The sequence below is a fragment of the Pseudophryne corroboree genome, chromosome 3 (genome assembly GCF_028390025.1).
Source record: "Pseudophryne corroboree isolate aPseCor3 chromosome 3, aPseCor3.hap2, whole genome shotgun sequence".
Classification (NCBI taxonomy): domain Eukaryota; kingdom Metazoa; phylum Chordata; class Amphibia; order Anura; family Myobatrachidae; genus Pseudophryne; species Pseudophryne corroboree.
This window is the reverse complement of record NC_086446.1, coordinates 774,010,253-774,030,691: the sequence shown is the minus strand read 5'-3', so window position 1 is coordinate 774,030,691 and position 20,439 is coordinate 774,010,253. Positions and strand designations below refer to the sequence as shown.

At 42.1% G+C, this 20,439-nt stretch overlaps 1 protein-coding gene across 1 annotated transcript in view; it reads left to right on the top strand.

Moving 5' to 3' along the window:
* The window catches only part of LOC135058257 (transient receptor potential cation channel subfamily V member 6-like), an 89,141-nt gene extending 69,315 nt beyond the window's left edge, over positions 1-19,826 (top strand). The window contains exons 11-15 of the mRNA XM_063963789.1: positions 472-637; positions 1,213-1,279; positions 5,087-5,355; positions 17,659-17,765; positions 19,523-19,826. Of these exons, the coding sequence (XP_063819859.1) occupies positions 472-637; positions 1,213-1,279; positions 5,087-5,355; positions 17,659-17,765; positions 19,523-19,826 (913 nt within the window). The remainder of the gene's footprint in view (positions 1-471; positions 638-1,212; positions 1,280-5,086; positions 5,356-17,658; positions 17,766-19,522) is intronic.
* The last annotated feature ends 613 nt before the right edge of the window (positions 19,827-20,439 follow it).

Below are 20,439 nucleotides of genomic sequence, written 5' to 3'. Positions count from 1 at the left end.
AATACAAAAAATGGGGGGAAAAAGTGAAAAACTCATGTCGACCTTTTGGCCTGTCAACCTAACGGCCATGTCGACCTAATGCATGTCGACCTAATGGCAATGTCTACCTTCAGTGGTTGACCTAATGAGTGTGGACCTAAGTTGGGTCAACCTAACCGTATCCCTTGTGCAGGGTAAATACTGGCTGCTTTAGTTTTACACTGCAATTTAGATTTCAGTTTGAACACACCCCACCCTAATCTAACTCTCTCTGCACATGTTACATCTGCTCCCCTACAATGCACATAGTTTTGCCCAACTGCTAACAAATTTACTGCTGCGATCAACTCTGAATTAGGCCCATTGTTCAGTAAGCTTTTTTTTATTTTTCTGTTTCATGTCATTTGGTCTCTTGTTTTTGGTCTGTAAAGCCTCCCATGTGTCCACCATATGCATGATGTTTTCCCTTGCTTTGTGTCTTTTTTTCTCCAGAATTGTTTTTGCCTGCATGGTGATGGCGGTGTTGGTCATGAGATTGACCAACAGCAGCGGAGAGTTAGTTCCCATGTCGGTGAGTCTGGTCCTCGGATGGTGCTATATAATGTATTTCACAAGAGGTTTCCAGATGCTTGGACCCTTCACCATCATGATACAAAAGGTAAATCCAGTCCAGTAACTGAGCATAAAATGTTCTGTACAAACTACAAGATCATTCTGACTTCCAATGCAAGATATTGTGAAGGGTGGACCTGTTAGAGAGATTTTTTCCTCTGTGTAGCAGAAAGGTGGTGGTGGTGGTGGTGGTGGTTGTGGTGGTAGCTCTGGAATCTCCTTAGTTGCTTAGATACTCCACAATGTGGATTTACAATATGTTGCCCAAGCATGTCTGTGTTGGAAACAAAAGGTAGATGGATTTTATCGCAGGATGTCCGCATCCAATTGGGCAGATGTAACGTCCATCCAGGCCCATAACCTCAAAGGCCAAGCTCAATGTTTTAGCATCTCCTTCACGAGGGCAAAATATGGCAGAAGACATATCAAGGGGACTGTGGTGTTTCCAGTGGAGGCTTTGATGTCTTACTGCTGTCCAGTAAGAGGAGGCACCAATGTCTATCTGCTGTCCAGTAAAAGGAGACACCACATAGGGTAGATAGTTCCATAGTTGTAGACTGTATGTCTGGTTTGCTCTTGCAACAGCACTGGTCCTCATGACATGTAATCCTGATTTTTCAGATGATATTCGGGGATCTACTGCGCTTCTGTTGGCTGATGGCTGTAGTTATTCTCGGATTTGGTGCAGGTGAGGATTAATATGGAGCAACAATCACTTTGTGTTTTAATGACTTCCAAGTATTGGATGTTAGGAGTGATTTCTGCAAATGCCAATGTTTTGTTGTGATGTCATGTGCCTACTTACTCTATGTGTCAGTGCCACTGTTTATTTGTGGGAGAAGATGGCAACAAAATCACTCATTTTTATTTATTTTTATTAAAATGTTAAGACGGTAGCAATGACATTTAAGATAGTGAAATATTATAAAATGTAGTGTTCTATAATGCTATAACATGAACAAGGCATCGAGTGCTGATCAACTCAGTGGCACTGGCGTCTCTCCAAATTGGTGTATTTCCTCGGCTCCTTCTCAAGTAGATTTGACAAATTTGGGTATTTATCTTCTTTATACAGAATCTTAGTACTATTTTCAATTCTAACAGGAAGTTGTTACTAAGTTTACGCTATCAGATAGTAGCAAAGTATATTCAAAGTGAAGCCGTGTTACGGTACAAACACTTTTACTGCTCCAACCTACTCTCCTGCGCTTTCCAGGAGACACCTCTAGGAGAAAGCAAGCCAGTCTTCCCCTGAGTGAAGTATGTGTTATTTGCAGTGAAATGTGTCATCGCAATCCTGTACCACCCCCCCCCCCCCCCCACACACACTCCCACCCATCAGTGCACATTGCGGAAAATAACAGTATTGTACAATAGGGGCTGGGCTGCAGTGACGCAATTACCACCATGCCTCTCTGCATCGCACCCAGGGGCAGATTTAGGGGTCAGGCCGCCCCTAGGCACATTATTGGCCGCAGCCCCCCCTACCCCCCCATCATTTTGGGGGCCGGTCTTCCTCGAGACCACCAAACAGTCACAACAAGGGGTAGATCTAAAATTCTTTCTCCTCCTCTCGCTACTCATTTCTCCAAATTCCAGTCCTGACTCTTCGCATTTTCAGAGCATATATTATCCTTTCATTTATATGGCGATGACATGGGATCTGCAGCGCCCAATTACTTAAGCTATATACCTGAGAACTGAGGGAAGGGATTGATAGGAGATATTACAATAATACCACTACACCCCAATATAATAATACCCCTACACCCCAATATAATAATTCCCCTACATACCTAAACATCAATATTACTCTAAGTTCTCCACTCCTCACAACAAAATCCAACTAATGTAAACTGTCACAGGTAACCGATCTGTGTTATTACATGCAGTAATATCAGCATACACCTGAGTACTGTATAAGCTTGCCTGCAACACAGTGCGGGAGCAGGAACCGATGACGGCAGAAGGAGGGAGGCTGGGAGCAGGAGCCGATAACAGAGTGCGGGAGCAGGAGCTGATGATGGCAGAAGGCAGGAGCAGGAGCCGATAACAGAGTGCGGGAGCAGGAGCTGATGATGGCAGAAGGCGGGAGCAGGAGACGATGACAGTACGGGAGCAGGAGCTGATGATGGCAGAAGCCGGAGCTGTTGACAGCCGGAAGTGGGGGTGGCAGTAGCGCATTATGCATTTCAGCGGGTGCCCGGCAAATGAGCTTGCAGGGCTGCCTGAGAGATAGCGTGCTGGGGAAATGTTCCGGCCGCCGGCTTCTGACCACTTCATTGCGGCAGGCTCTGTTGCAAGGCACCGGCAGTGCTGCTGGTAGTTTTTTTCCCTTGTTCAGGTCATCATTGGCTGTGTTTCGGAGGAGATCGCCCTATTCGCCCTCCCCTGGATCCGCCAGTGGCCTCAACTTCACCCCACTCAGGGCCAGATTAATAATGGAGCAGATGGAGCTACAGCTCCAGGCCTCCACATAAAAATAGGTTCATCATCATGGCAGCATGATGATCACTAGCCACCAGCTGGCCACATGGTCGGCCATAAAGCATAACTATTAAAATTGCATTTCTATTTTTCTTACAAAATTACGCAATTTAAAAAAAATATTTTGTACATGTTTAGGGAGACATTGGGGTTTATAGTGTAGGGGGGTTCACTACGGCTGGCCGGCGGTCGGGCTCCCGGCGACCAGCATACCGGCGCCGGGAGCCAGACCGCCGGCTTACCGACAGTGTGGCGAGCGCAAATGAGCCCCTTGCGGGCTCGCTGCGCTCGCCACGCTACGGGCACGGTGGCGCGCTACGCGCGCCACACTATTTTATTCTCCCTCTATGGGGGTCGTGGACCCCCACGAGGGAAAATAAGTGTCGGTATGCCGGCTGTCGGGCTCCCGGCGCCGGTATACTGAGCGCCGGGAGCCCGACCGCCGGCATACAGAAGACCACCCGTGTAGGGAGTGTACATGCCCATATGGCTCTGGCCACACCCACACAGCACGGATCACACCTCCCGTTTCTCACAATAGGCCCTTTAATATTTTCAGCTCCAGGCCCATGTGGCTCTTAATTCGACCCTGACCCCACTACCAGCTCCTAGACTACAATTTGCTGCCCACTGTCCCACTCCCTTCAGTTGCAAAATAAAATATTTAAAAAAAAGTCCTAATTACGAAAAAAAAAAGGATCAGCTGGCCTCATCAGCTCGGTGTGCCGGCCTCCCCCCCCCCCCAGTAAGTGCCGTCCCTAGACACATGCCTCACATGCCTAGTGGGAAATCTACCACTTATCGCACTTGGCCTTACCCCTCCTGTATCTCAAGGGTAAAGTATGAAGTATGTGGATCAGCTAGAGAGCAATTGTTAGCTACTTATATATTCCTTGTTTAGGCTATAATTGATCTTCTGATTATTATAGAGGCTCATTAGCACTAATGCTGTGTATAATTATACACTCTGCGTTCTCATTCCTAATCTATTTGCAGGATAGACCATGATGACTATTTAGAGCCAAGGTGATGGCCATTATGCATTTAATTAAGCAGCTCTCCAAAATTTAGTATCAGGCTTTTCTAGGGGCCTAGTTCAGATCTGATCGCAGAAGCAAATTTATTAACTAATGGGCAAAACCATGTACACTGCAGGTGGGGCAGATGTAACATGTGCAGAGAGAGAGTTAGATTTGGGTGGGTTATATTGTTTCTGTGCAGGGTAAATACTGGCTACTTTATTTTTACACTGCAATTTAGATTTCAGTTTGAACACACCCCACCCAAATCTAACTCTCTCTGCACATGCTACATCTGCCCCCCCCCCCCAGCAGTGCACATGGTTTTGCCCATTAGAGAACAAATTTGCTGCTGCAATTAGATCTGAATTAGGCCCTAAATTCACTTGTCATTTTGTGTATTATGTATTAAATTATGTAATAAACAACGTTATCATATAGCGATTCGTCACTTCAGTTTTTCTTTTTACCCCTTTTTACCATGATGTAGGTTTATACCAATGTTCTATGTCCTGATGCTTAATCTATTTCGTAAGATTCCAGAGCAGCTTGTGCTTTGCTGCACAGCCTGGATAACCTGAATTACAGTATGCATTTGATTGATTTAGAGGCACAATAAAGTTCCCCATCAGGCCTCTCCAAATTCATGTAATTTAGGGGTCTATTTACAAAGCCTTGGATGGAGATAAAGTACCAGCCAATCAGCTCCTAACTGTCATGTTACAGGCTGTGTTTGAAAAATGACAGTTAGGAGCTGGTTGGCTGGCACTTCATCTGCGTCCACTTTATTTCTGTCCAAGGCTTAGTAATTAGCCCCGGTGAACATTTCACTACAGTTTAATCACCAGACAAAAAGTTTCCACAGGGGGACCAGAGCAGTACAGACAAAAAAAGTGATGAGAAGAAAAGTTTTTTGGTCTTTTTTAGATGGACTTCTCCAATCATTAAAGGTCACATTTCTATTCTATTTTTGCTTCTTTTCTCTGCAGCTTTTTTTGTGATATTTGACACCCAAGATCCGGGAAAGCTGGGTCAGTTCATGACCTTCCCGATGGCCCTGTTTAGCACGTTTGAACTATTCCTCACAATCATCGATGGTCCGGCCAATTACGACGTGGATTTACCGTTCATGTTCAGCCTCCTGTTCTCTGCGTTTATAATCGTTGCAGCCCTTCTGATGCTGAATCTTCTGATTGCCATGATGGGGGACACGCACTGGCGGGTGGCCCACGAAGGAGATGAATTATGGAGAGCACAGGTGAGGGGGAACAACGAGCGATCCATTTCCTGATTGCCTGTCTGGACAGCAGTATTAGAAAGTGGCATCAAAAACCTGCAGCCTGCTACATGAACACTTAGGGGTCTATATACTATGCCTTGGATGGAGATAAAGTCCAGCCAATCAGCTCCTAACTGTCATTTTTCAAACGCAGCCTGTGGCATGTCAGTTAGGAGATGATTGGCTGGTAGTTTATCTTCGTCTGCTTTATTTCCATCCAAGGCTTAGTAAATAGACCCCTTTGTTTCCAATAAGTGCTAAGAATCCACTTAGGGGCCGTATTCAATGAGTCACGATAATTTACAGCGTGAGGAAATGTGTGGTAGCTTCTGGCTTTTACTCCTAAGACTATTCAATTACAATCACTTTTCCTAAGCAGTAAAATTGCAGCTACGGTCTTTTAACGCACAGGATCCGGGACAAGTACCCAGAGCTTATAGGTTAACGCATTTGCGGCACCCGTGACAAGCGCACTCACCATGGATTTCTGTGCTAAGTGCAATTTGCAGGCTTATCGAGGGGCTGCCGCGGGCAGTAATAGAATAGCCTTGGCTGACCAATTAGTCCGCCGCAGTTAATTACCACAGCTAACTGAATCCAGTTCTAAGGTTCAAGTATTCTCAAATCGTTTGAAGCCAACATGATCTGATATACAAGGCCCATCAATAAATCCACTCGAGATTCAATATATAAAATGTCCTATTTTGCAAATGTGTTACCACTTGGAAATATGAGGTAAATGTTTTTGCTGAGAGTTATAGTGTGTGGGGCAAATTATGGTGCCAGGGGCATAATGTGTAAGGGGCATTACTGTGCGGGGCTTATTATGGTGCCAGGGGCATAACTGAAGGGCATAATGTGTAAGGGGCATTTTTGTGTGAGCCAAATATAGTGTCAGGGGCACAACTGGGGAATGTTTATTTTTTTGCTGTGTGCAAACTTTTTTTTTTTTAATTATGGGGGGGGGGGGGGGTATGCTAACTGGCAGCCACCAGCTGCGCCCGCTATTGTGGACGACCTCCTGCAGCAGTAAGCTACGTGGCACGTGCAGGAAGTCAGACGCCATTTTTCCCATTGTAGCGTCATCCCATGATGTCACACGCAGCCGCCCTGAAAATGCCACCACCCCACCCACGTTATTCCCCTCAAGGGTCCAATCGAGGCCCCCCACCACCACCCCCGGCCCACAGTCGCCTCTGCCTGTCAATCAGTCAGGCATTCGTACTCATTGCAAACCGATCGCATTCAGCGGACACGCACGTGCAGGACGGAACCTGTGCGTGCACACTGGTGCTGCCGATGGGGTGATTGCGGGGTAACCCGAATAACCCCCAAAATCCACTGGATGAGTAAGGCAAGTGCTTTTTGAACAAATGTGGAGAAGTATAAATAAATAAAATGCATTCTCTCCTGCATTAAGAGATTAATTAATCTGAACGATGCTGAAAAACCACCATTACCGCACATACATCGGAAAAACAAGATGGATTAGTAGGCCCCTTAATGTGAGTAATATAAAATAGGGCACGTTTAAGTAGCTCCAGTTTAAGGCGAATAGTCCCAGCTAATATGCAAAACACACCAGGAAGTTATTACATGTACACTGCGTGACTGGCGTAAATTACAGCTTTGTTCCATATGTGAATAATAAGGAAATAGATAGATGACTATTACACAATTATGCCTAGATCGCTGAAGTATGCAAATCTGATTCCATATTTATAGTATTGGTGAGATGCTTTGACATACTATGTTATATAAATCAGTGCCTAGGTCGACACACATTAGGTCAACCTATTGGTCGACACATGAAATTGGTCGACACGGCCATTAGGTTGACATGATTTTTTTTGGTGTCGTTTCCTTCATAAAGTGACGGGGAACCCCAATTAGTGCACCGTGTTCGCTCGCCATGCTTCGGGCAAGGTTACCATTCCCAATTGTAGTCCGCGTGGATCGTAAAGTATGAAAAAGTTCAAAAAAAAGAAAAAAAATTGCGAAAACTCATGTCGACCCTTTTTCATATCGATTTTGATCACGTCGACCGAATGGTGGTATTGACCTATTTCCTGCGTCGACCTACTCACTGTCGACCAATGGGTGTTGACCTAATGGGTGTCAACCTGGACACTGTCGGCATAGAGTCCAGATACCCAATTGGTTATGAAAGTATACAAATTGTAAGACATAATGTGAGTGTAGCTACAATAGGGGAATCCAGATATTGTAAACTCCATAATAATAATTTTTTTGTTATCCACATTTGGAGGGAACGCATGTGAAAGCAAGCTCCTGGCCTGAGCTCCTATTTATCAACATCTGTAGTGGATTAATCCACTATATTCATGATTAGGATTTGACTTACTACAGGTACTTATGCAGTGATTTGCCAATCACCAAATATTAATCCTCTTGTGAAAGGCTTTTGAACAATCGGTAAAACTTTTTTATGTGAATGTTTACTCCTCTACTGATTTAACCCCTGATGAAGTCCTAATGATGAAATGCGTAGGGTTATGAACACAACATCCACATCACTAACAGGAAAAGCAATTACCTGCCGAATAACGTCCTTTCGGCCTAATTCAAAGTTGATTGTAAAATAACATTTCCCTCTAATGGGCAAAACCATGTGCACTGCAGGTGGGGCAGATATAACATGTGCAGAAAGAGTTAGATTTGGTTGGGTTATATTCAGGGCCGGTTCTAGGTCTTTTAGCGCCCCGGGTGGGCAATAGGGGCGTGGCTTCATACAGGGGGCGTGGTCAGTTACGCCCCCTGTACAGTAGTAGCATCGCTGAAATGATGTGCGGTGCGCGATGACGTCATCGCGCACCGCACAGCAAAGGTCCTCTCCACGAAGGGAAACTAGACACTACGCGTCTAGTTCCCTTAGTGGAGAAGACCTTTGCTGTGCGGTGCGCGATCGCGTCTAGTTTCCCTTCGTGGAGAGGACCTTTGCTGTGCGCGTCTGGTTCCCTTCACAGCGGGGGGCAGCGGCATCGAGACAGAGCGGGCAGCGGGGGGCACAGCAGCAGCGGATCTTGCCATGGTGTGGCGCCCTCCGGAAGACGGTGCCCTGGGCAAAAGGCCTGCTTGCCCGTGGCAAGATCCGCTACTGGTTATATTGTTTCTGTGCAGGGTAAATACTGCCTGCTCTATTTCTACACTGCAATTTAGATTTCAGTTTGAACACACCCCACCCAAATCTAACTCTCTCTGCACATGTTATATCTGCCCCCCCCCCCCCGCAGTGCACATGGTTTTGCCCATTAGAGAAAAAAATTATTTTGCAATCAACCTTGAATTAGGCTCTTTATGAGCACAAACTGAAAGCAAAAAATTGTGACTATTCCTTCATTGTATATTGGGGGTCATTCCGAGTTGATCTCTCGCTAGCAGTTTTTAGCATCCGTGCAAAAGCTATGCCGCCGCCCACTGGGAATGTATTTTAGCTTAGCAGAAGTGCAAACAGTTGTATCACAGAGCGGCTGCAAAAAATGTTTGTGTTGTTTCAGAGTAGCTCAAAACCTACTCAGCGCTTGCGATCACTTCAGACTATTCAGTTCCGGATTTGACGTCACACACCCGCCCAGCGTTCGCCCTGGCACGCCTGGGTTTTTCCGCACACTCCCTGAAAACGGTCAGTTGCCACCCAGAAACGCCCACTTCATGTCAATCACTCTGCGGCAAGCAGTGCGACTGAAAAGCTTTGCTAGACCCTGTGCAAAACTACAGCATTCATTGTGCCCGTACGTTGCGCCGCATACGCATGTGCAGAAAAGCAATTTTTTAGCCTGATCGCTGCGCTGCGAACAAATGCAGCTAGCAATCAACTCGGAATGACCCCCAATGTTGGATGTGGATGCGCAGTTTATAGGAGATTGTATTTATTGTTATTGTGAATAAAAACATGTTAATACATACATACATACATAAATACATATACACACACATATAAATTTATATTTTACATAGTGTTTAGATTTAAGCATAAAGAGCTGAACCACGGAATAATGGCCACAGACGTGCTGTTGTGTTTGACTAATTAAATTCCCACCTTGGCGCCAACTGTGTGGAGTTTGTATATTCTCCCCGTGCTTGGGTCGGTTTCCTCCCACAATCCAAAAATATACTGGTAGGTTAATTGGCTCTCAACAAAATTAACCCTAATGTGTGTGCGTGTACATATGATAGGGAATATAGATTGTAAGCTCCACTGGGGCAGGGACTGACGTAAATGGCCAAATATTCTCTGTAAAGTGCTGCGGAATATGTTTGCGCTATATAAATAACTGGTGATAAATAAATAAATTGCAAAAATTAATACAATCTTTTAAATACTTTATTCCTTAATTTGACATCTTTCTATTTTTAATTTTATTGAGCTGTATTGATTTATGGAATCATATTTATGAATATTAATATTTAATATATCATATATGGTATTTAATATATGGATATATTTCAATTAATATGCATTTATCATATATATCTGCAAATATATTATGTCAGGCTTACAAACTAATTGGCTGATACATATATGCAGTCCTTATACATATGACTTATGAAGTTATTAAGTTAAGATTCCTTAAAGAGAGTTCAAGCTTGAATATTACCGCTCTTTTTATATGATTCTTTATTTACAGGCAGATCAAATCGTACAGAATAAGATATACACAGTAGTGATATATATACTAATTATAATTATATATGCTTCCTTCGTTACATAACATAAAACAACATGACATAAGTTTCACAAACAGTTTCAATTGCTAACATAAAATGTATACTTGCAAGTTAAAGATTGCCATCCCAAGAATCATTCCTTCTGCATGTTCTCCATGACTTCTCCTCCTGACTGACTTCCTTCCTTCTCCTTCTTCTTCTCCCTCTCCCTCTTCCTTCTAACTCCTAACTACAAGTCTGGTCCTTTTATCTCATATTTTACCAATTCAAACTATCATATTCTCATAGTTTCCAATGGAATAGGTAATTATAGGTTTGTCAGATTCCAAGGTGTAATAAAACAAACATTGAACTGGGCTGTCGTGTCCTGTTCACGGAGGCATGGTGTCATAAAAGTGTGGTGTCCACACTGCCTTAAGCAAGTATAGTATTGTAAAATCTGGAATGTCTTTTCATCCAAAGTTCTGTTGTATTGACAAGTTTTCCTGGGGTCGGTTACACAATGTTTTATCAATGGATGTGATCTCTTTTCATAGTAGTTAATTTATACTCCCTAGCTTTTAACCTTCACTGGACAATAGACAAACCAGTAGATTCTGATCTACTGTAAGCACACCTGTGAATTCCAATGACCAACAGAGCTCTGTCACATACCTATTATCATTTATGGCCTAATACCTTTTCTCTACAATGACTCTTGATCTTACTGTAACCTCTCTGGCCTTATTTATGACTAGAGCAGAATAAACCTGTTCCCTACACTATTTTTTACCATCTTGCTGTAAAACACAAATATACAGTATATCTATATAAACACATACACAAACCTAATTTCTTAAATCAGCTAAACATTACCTCATACATTCAAACTTATTTCATATCTATTCCTTACTATATATATCCAGTATACTGTCCACTATGGTAACATCGCCTATTTATAATGAATTATATTTTGATTCAGACAATATCCATTGCCCTAATATTATACTAAGTGCAGACAATTACCTATAAGGCAACAGTCGCCCCCTTGTGGCCATGAGAAATTCTTTTGATTGGCCACACATTAAACTAGCGTAATTGCTTCCAAATACATTTCAAAATATTCCTTCAAACATAACTTTCGTTGTAACCATAATATATACCATAAGTGTAATAATAATAACCATTATGATTTTAAAAATCTCTAAAAATTCTTAGCTTACCTAACCTTATTCTACTTTTTAACTAAAGCAGACAAAACTGAGGTTTTTATTCAGTATTCATGAGGAAAACTAATTTCTACAGACATTTGGAATACCATAGCCCAATTGTAGACCTTTTTTCTGTATCTGGATCAGTACGTTTGGACATTTTTGCTGTTCTTGTCTGTAGCAATTTACTGGGATAAGACTGTCATCTGCGTGGTTTGCTTGCAATTGGAGATGCCTTGCGTTTGCATTATGGCCTTGCGTTTGCAACATTTGCACCATTACTAGAAGTAGAATTCTTCGTAGCAGCTGCTCCTTTGCTTGCCATTTCGCTGTTTGAGGCAGAGGGCTGTGTACGTCGAGTGCTGTGTCTTGAACATTCAGTACTTGTGACGACCCTCAGTAATAGTAATAGTCTTTATACAGTCTTTAGCAGTTCTGTTTCCTTTGCGTTTATCCAATGCCGCAGTTGTGACCAGTGTCCATATTGCTTTTGCACAAACAGGTTGTGATTTTGAATAGAACAGGCATATATGAAACAGTCTTTTTTTTTTTTCTTTCTTTCTTTCTTTCCTTGCTTGTTAATAGTAGGTCTTAATTGTCTTCGGGCAATAGTACCACAAATGGCTGTGAGTAGTACACCTACTCTGTTCTGTATTTCCTCACTGAATAAATTACCATGCAGTCTTAAATCTCCTTATTCTACCTTGTACCTATTTATACATCTCAATCTTACATAAACTTATACCAGTTTAACCCATATAAAGGCGTTTTCTATCCTACCTATATTTTGACTAATAATTATTTAAAATGCTTTTGATGTGTATATAGTAACATCCTATCAATACAATAAATGAATATAATTTTGCTTCAAACAGATATTAAATATCATTTAGGAATGGCTTTAAATATATCTAATTCCATCCAATATTATTTTATATGCAGCCATGTGCATATACAGTGACCCTGTTATGCTACAAATAATTATCTTAGACTTGTGACAGTCTTTATTAAGAGAATTATTCATCCCACTTAATAATCTCGGCCCAATTTGTTATAACGTGGTATACCATCCTGTATTAGATATTTAATTACTTTTGAAGCTTTTACGAAGGAAGCATAGGTAGTATCTATTGTGTAATATATAAAAAAAACATAAAATATTTACAAGGTATATATGCAATGATATAAAATATATCTCAGACAAATGTTTACATATATGTGATTAAGGTATATGAAGGGATGAGACAGTTCTGTATAATCACAGTGATGAGATGTGCTGTACACTGTTGTGGGAGTGTACATGTAGTTTGAAAGACAAGTAATGATTACTTGTGATGAAAGGGTTAATGAAAACCTTCCCCTTTCTTGTGAAACTGGAAAACTCCTTGAGGATTTGTCCATATATCAGTCTTTAGGGATGCTATGTAGATTTTGCTGGATAGCAGCGATGAAAGGGTTAATGAAGACCTTTTCCCTTGTAAATTGGAGTCTTTTTGGAGTCTTGCACCATTCTGTATACAGGTTGCCAGGATTACTATGAATCAAACAAAAATACATACAATGACTATCACAGATATTTATACAGTGATTTAACATAGCTTGCTATGCATTCTGTCCTATCTGCTGCATGTTATCAGGTACAGAATTTACAAATGTGTCTTTTAACGATTGAATAACAAACAAACAATTGTTTCTGGCCTGTGCCAATCTTTCCTGTCACATTGTGTGTCAATGACAGCACAATTGTCGCTGCAGATATGATGCAGGTTTAATTTGGAAACTGTGGCTGTTTGAACATCAAAGCAAACAATGGCTTCATTGGATCTAACAAGTAAAGGAATGATACTACCGTATTCACTTGTGACCATACTCCCTTGTGATGCAGCCTGGTCCCAGACTGTCTTTAACCATAGCGTTTGCTGCTTGGTGTGGCTCCTTAGTTTGGAAGAATCTTGGAGCTTCTGAAAAAACCTACTTTTGTGGGGAGAGAAACTTGTTAAACTTTGCCAAATATGTATTGCAGGTCCCAGGGCTTTCTGTCTTTCCACACCTGTAATAAAATGGTTATGGCACCAGGGCATAAAAACATTTTCATCCTGGTGATCCTTTTTGTCATTGTTAATTGGTGTGTGGTTTGCAGAATGACACTCTGCATGTGGTCTCTCTGAGAGCATGCAAACATTTGCACCATCACTAGAAGTCTCTGAGTGCTCTGTGGGGGTTACATAAGTTTGGGAACTTTGTTTGTAAACATGCATTCCTGAATTAATTTCATGGATTTTCCCTTTAAACATGTTTCCAGGTGAATACATTTCAAGGTTTGCAACTCTGGTTGCCATGGGAGTTTTCACCATGGGGAACTTCCCCACCCCTGTGTGCACTGTACTGCTGCTATCAGTGTTTAAATCTGCTGACAATTCACCTTTGCCTAAGGGCATAACAAATTCTTCATTTACATTGGGAACTCTGAGAGTGTATTCAGCAGAATACTCATAATCTGAGTTACAATGATCTTCCCCCTTACTAGACACAGTATAGGGGACATCTCCTATTGCTGCTACCTCCTTTACATTAATGTGCTGTCTGATGATAGACACATCCGGCACATTGCTACTTTCTTCCTTTACCACAGAGGCTGTTCTGCTGGTGGTCTGTGTGACCATAGCAGACTCCATGCGCTGCACATTGATGCAGTCCTGCAACATGTAACTTTCCTTAATTTTAGGATCTTGACTGATTAAGTCATTTCTGACTCCTGTAGACTCTGTGTACAGAGTTTCACATACCTCAACACTATTCCTGTTTGGTGTTTCTATCTCAGCTTGCTTGCTGGATGTTATCTCTTCATCAGAGATCTTGACAATTTGATTACAAACTGTCAGGCTTTTCGCTTCTGCCCCAAACTTTTTCTGTTTATTTTTCTGTTTAAGGGACTTAAATAACGAATGCATTTTTGCATTAATGGTCAGGCACGCCTTACGAAGACGTGAACCTGATTCTTCTTTACATTTCTGTTTGGCTTCTAGAGCCGCAGTTCTGCGCATTTTTCTAAATGCTACAGAAAACTTTTGCATTTTTAACATTTCAATGCTAAATTTATATATTCTTTGTTTTTAGTACTGAAGGTATCCTCTCCTTAAGATTGACCGGTGTCTTAAGGTTAAACTCTAATACCTGGTACATTTATACATTTATTTGGAAATACTCTTTTCCACTGTGCACATTTTCTATTCTAGGCCTTTAAATTCTTTATTCTCATTTGTAACCTATTCCACTGTGATCTTGTATTTTGCCAGCAGGCTTATAGCCTTTGGTGCTGCTTCCTAATAGATATTATGTTAGTTAAAATAACGTATGTTGCACTAACACATTTATCCTAGGTTATACAGAATACAAAATTGACATTACACAATGGTAATAAATTTTCATAGATACATCCCCACCGTGATTCTGCAGATTTGGTAGCCAGCTTATAGCATCTGCTACTCCTCATAAATATTATAGATCAGATAATCAGATTCAGTAATAACAAGTCCAATTCGTGGTCGCCAATATTGCTTTTGGAATCATATTTATGAATATTAATATTTAATATATCATATATGGTATTTAATATATGGATATATTTCAATTAATATGCATTTATCATATATATCTGCAAATATATTATGTCAGGCTTACAAACTAATTGGCTGATACATATATGCAGTCCTTATACATATGACTTATGAAGTTATTAAGTTAAGATTCCTTAAAGAGAGTTCAAGCTTGAATATTACCGCTCTTTTTATATGATTCTTTATTTACAGGCAGATCAAATCGTACAGAATAAGATATACACAGTAGTGATATATATACTAATTATAATTATATATGCTTCCTTCGTTACATAACATAAAACAACATGACATAAGTTTCACAAACAGTTTCAATTGCTAACATAAAATGTATACTTGCAAGTTAAAGATTGCCATCCCAAGAATCATTCCTTCTGCATGTTCTCCATGACTTCTCCTCCTGACTGACTTCCTTCCTTCTCCTTCTTCTTCTCCCTCTCCCTCTTCCTTCTAACTCCTAACTACAAGTCTGGTCCTTTTATCTCATATTTTACCAATTCAAACTATCATATTCTCATAGTTTCCAATGGAATAGGTAATTATAGGTTTGTCAGATTCCAAGGTGTAATAAAACAAACATTGAACTGGGCTGTCGTGTCCTGTTCACGGAGGCATGGTGTCATAAAAGTGTGGTGTCCACACTGCCTTAAGCAAGTATAGTATTGTAAAATCTGGAATGTCTTTTCATCCAAAGTTCTGTTGTATTGACAAGTTTTCCTGGGGTCGGTTACACAATGTTTTATCAATGGATGTGATCTCTTTTCATAGTAGTTAATTTCTTACTATATATATCCAGTATACTGTCCACTATGGTAACATCGCCTATTTATAATGAATTATATTTTGATTCAGACAATATCCATTGCCCTAATATTATACTAAGTGCAGACAATTACCTATAAGGCAACAGCTGTTTTAATATTAAAAATAAAACAGAAAGACTCTGTTTCCAAATCAACAGATTTGATATTAAGTAAATTAAAATGAGGTTTTATGTTTACAAGTACTGTACAGTATGGATTTTTACTAATACATAAATACATTCTGCTATTGATGATGCCTAGAGGTATTCACTGTATAGCCTGCATCCGCTAGCACAGCCTAGGACGACTTGGAGCTTTGGAGAGTGATAAAGGATCAGACAATCAGCTCCTAACTGTCATTTTTCAAACACACCCTGTGACATGGCAGTTAGGAGCTGATTGGCTGGTACATTATCACCATGCTATTTATCACTCTCCAAGGCTTGATAAATGGGGGCCAAAGTATGGATTATTATTTAAAGAAAGAAAAAAAAAATTACAAAAGCACACATTAGTATTAAACTCCTGTCCAAATGAGTCTTCTTGTTTATTGCTGAGATTATACTGGTCTCTTCCCCCCGATTGTCAAGGTTATGGACACCAGTTTCTGTGACCGCCACAGTCACCAGTAAACTCTCTCCTTGCTTGTTGCAGTAAATGTAACTGCACCAGGGGCTGAGGACACCCAGATTTCTTGGGATAGTTGCGCGGAGAGCACTGTATACATTCAGCTACTGAGAGGGTGAAGAGTAATACATACAGAACGGGAGGCATTTGATATGCCGGCTGTCGGGATACCGGCGCTCACCATACCGACGCCGGAATCCCGACAGCCGGCATACCAACAACTAATAAATAGCGTGGCTCACGTAATGCGCCACCGTACCCGCAAGAGGCTCTTTTGCACTCACCCCGCTGCCTGAATTCCGGCGGTCGGGATCCCGGCGCCGGTATACTGTACCAGTATCTTCACATAGTGTTCATAGTTTTTAATAATGGGTATTGTATGTAACTGAATAACAACGAGCTCTCAAGTTAAGTGCATGAATGTAGTATAAAGAGGATTTTTGTCCCAATCCATTTTTATCTATATAAAATGTTGGAAGGGGCATCCACCCTATCTTCAATTTACCTAGCTGAGAATAGTAGATGGTTGGCTGTCAGTGGCAAATGCAAGATTTCTACAGGGTGGTTTCCAAATGTAATCCACAGTCTCCCACTCTGCGGAACACTGGAGCAAGTGCGGGAGTCTGGGGGAGCGCCAGAAGAACCTAGTAACAACCCTGGACATTAGTGTAAATATTGGTCTATTTATACATTGGATAATGTATGGAATACAGTATTAATATTTAATACTATAGATGGTCTACACTATAGGCTGCATCAAATATTTAAATAATATAAATAAGTGGTCAGGAAAAGTTAAACATACTATAATAAATAAATAAATAAATTAATTAATTAATTAATAACAAACATAATAGAACCAGTACTTCACTTTCTAAGCACACATTCTCCCACCTGATTGTAAGGCTCCTGTCTTTTCTTTCTTGTAGCTACTCTCTGGTCCAGTGCACTGATTGAGGGCTCAGAGCCACCTAACAGAAGAACTTGGCAGAAGTAGCTGCTACCACTGGGCATGTGCAGCAGCTCTGCTCTGTCCCTTACACTGTATGATGTGGCGGCAGTTCTAGTAATAGTATTATATACCATTACTATTGTTGTCATAATTTGAGACACTTGCCAAGAGGAGGGGGGTTTCCAGGCAACTGGAAACTCCCCCTGAGTTTGCCTATGGCTGTAAATAATGGAAAACGAAATACTAATAAACTGAACACTTATGATATTTATGCCGCTCTCCCGTCCTCACGAGCTCTGTCTTGGTAAAGCTATAGCTACCTTATGTGGACACTAAGTGCACGGCTAATTCTCACACCCACTGTCTTGTATGTACATTTCTGATCTTTATTTGTCTTGTTACAGGTTGTAGCCACCACCATAATGCTTGAACGGAAGATGCCAAAAGCCCTTTGGCCTCGTTTGGGGATCTGTGGGAAGGACTATGACTTAGGGGATGTCTGGTATCTCCGGTGAGCGACCTTTCTGTCTGTCTCTGTGTGTTACGGTACCATGCAGACTTTTTTTTCTTTTCCCCTGAAGATCTGCATTTAAAAAGTTCCCCAGTTCTCTCAGTAACATGAACAGAGCCAGTTCTAGACCTTGTGGCACCCAGGGCAAAAGTTTCCTTTGGCGGCCCCCTCGACAGGTAAAACAGGGTTAGTGCGCGCCGCAGGTGCGTGTCAAAAAATAGGGACGTAGCTTGATGGTCAAGGGGCGTGGTCACAGTTAAGCCCCCTGTAGTTGTGCCCGCTGTGGAATTGTGCCCCCTGTAGCTGTGCCCCCTGTGGAATTGTGCCCCCAGTTGTTTTGCCCCCAGTAGTTGTGCCACCAGTACTGTGCCCCCTGTAGCTGTGCACCCAGTAGTTATGCACCCAGTACTTTTGCCCCCAGTAGTTATGCCCCCAGTACTGTGCCCTCAGTAGTTTTGCCCCCATTAGTTGTGCCCCCTGTAGCTGTGCCACCTGTACCTGTGCCCCCAGTAGTTTTTCCCCCCAGTAACTGTGCCCCCAGTATTTTTGCCCCCAGTACTGTGCCCTCAGTAGTTTTGCCCCCTGTAGTTTTGCCCCCTGTAGTTTTGCCCCCAGTAGTTTTGCCCCCAGTAGTTGTGCCCCCAGTAGTTGTGCCCCCAGTACTTTGCCCCCAGTAGTTGTGCCTCCAGTAGTTGGTGCCCCCAGTAGTTGTGCCTCCAGTAGTTTTGCCCCCAGTACTGTGCCCTCAGTAGTTGTGCCCCCTGTAGCTATGCTCCCTGTATTAATGCTCCTAGTAGCGCCGCTTACCAAAAAAAAAGAAAAAAGAAAGATTAAAAATACTCACCAGCCCCGCTCCTGCTTCCCAACCGCTGCTGTCCTCCTTCTCTGGCCACCGACGCAGCTCCTTGGATCTATAGGAGAGACGTCATGACGTCTCTCCCATAGCATGCACAGACACTAGGGGTTAATTATGACCTCTAGCATCTATAGCCACTTCCACAATGCCGTGCGGTGCGCCTGACATCATTGCGCACCATACGGCACTGGTAGCGGATCTTGCCACGATGGCGGTGCCCTCGGGACAGTGGCGCCCCTGACAAAAAGCCTGCTTGCCCCAGGCAAGATCCGCTATTGAACATGAACAAAGGAATCCAAGAGGCCTGTTGTTAATTGTTGTCACTGGGTGGAATTCAAATGTTTGAAAAGTCGGTTGGGTGTCTGTTTTTTCCTGTTTATTAGATAAGGAAAAAAAAACAGACTCCCGGCTGACTTTTCAAACATTCGAATCTCCCCCATTGTGTTAAAGTTGTATACTATGGTGCCACCTGGCATGTCTCGTGAGCTTAGATAACCACTGACTGGCAGGTTAATAAAGACACACTTCTGCAGTTCTCCATAGTACTGTGGTGGAGAGCCAGTGGGTCAGTTTGGAGTTACAGTTGGTGGCATTTGGTGTGGCTCCCTTACTTGAATTGTGAACTCTGCTGAAGCCCCACTTCTGGAGCCGACACTGGTCTTTATTAAATTACCTAGAAAATACCATTGTTCTTTATATTCCAATGTACACTGTAGACTTCTTATCCCATCTTGAAGGTACTTTAGAGTTGACTTGCTAACATCTGGCCTCCGAGTTGTTAATAAACAAAATAATCTGATGAGATCAGCTTGTGTGGACGGCTGACAACGCTCAAGCCTGTTTTTTTATATTTATTTTTTAAATTCATGACTTAATAACTTGTCCTCTTTGGTTGTGGCAGAGTTGAGGAGCGGAAGGACTTGGACAAGAAGAAAGTGAAAGATTATGTGGATGCCTTTCTGAGCAGTGATGAAAATGATGATCATCATGAGAAGCTTTCTCTGAAATCTGACTGCCACTGCCATGAAGATAAGCCCATCGCTAAGAAAGTATCTATAGTGGAAACCCCTAATTTGCTCAGAAGACTATCTCAGCGCAAGACGAGGAGTAGAGGTTGGAATATCCTCAGGAAGGCCACACTTGCCCAGCTTCAGGGCAAAGTAAACTATGCACTGGACATTGACGAGGAGGTCTACGAAGTGTGAATCCGTGGCTGAAGGTTTATTCCTGCTCTTGAGAACAAATTCTAGGAATGGTTTGATCTGCGATTTAATCCTTTTGGGAAATAAATTGGATACTGCTGCTCTGTTGTGTTGACTATTGCACCACTTTGGGATGAGCCTGGCTTTCTGGAGAAGATGCATTCTCCAGCAATGGGCAAGGATACTGTAAGTGTTTGTAAGAGCGGTGTTCCGCAATACTTATGAACAATCAGTACAGCGGTTACAGTCGCTTGTGAGCTTGCCGTTCAAGCCTGCCCAACTCTATAATCCAGCTGCTAAGTAAATAGAACCTGACATTTTCTTTGTTTGAGGAAGACTTCCGTTGATCTCTGCTGGTGGATTATCTTCTATCGACGATCTAGGGACACAGTGAATTCTTCATCGCTACAGACTTACCGTCTTCTTTAGATAAACATTTGCTAGCGTCCGTAAGACATGGAAGGAATCTTAATGTCAAGAACTTAGCCATGCAGCTGAGCTGGCTGTTGGCACTTTAGTTAAACTTTTTTTTTATGTGCTCCTGAAATATCTTTGTTACAGAAGTTCTACACTTAAAAGCCTCTACAGACAGCTGGCTACATACAGAATGGCCCAA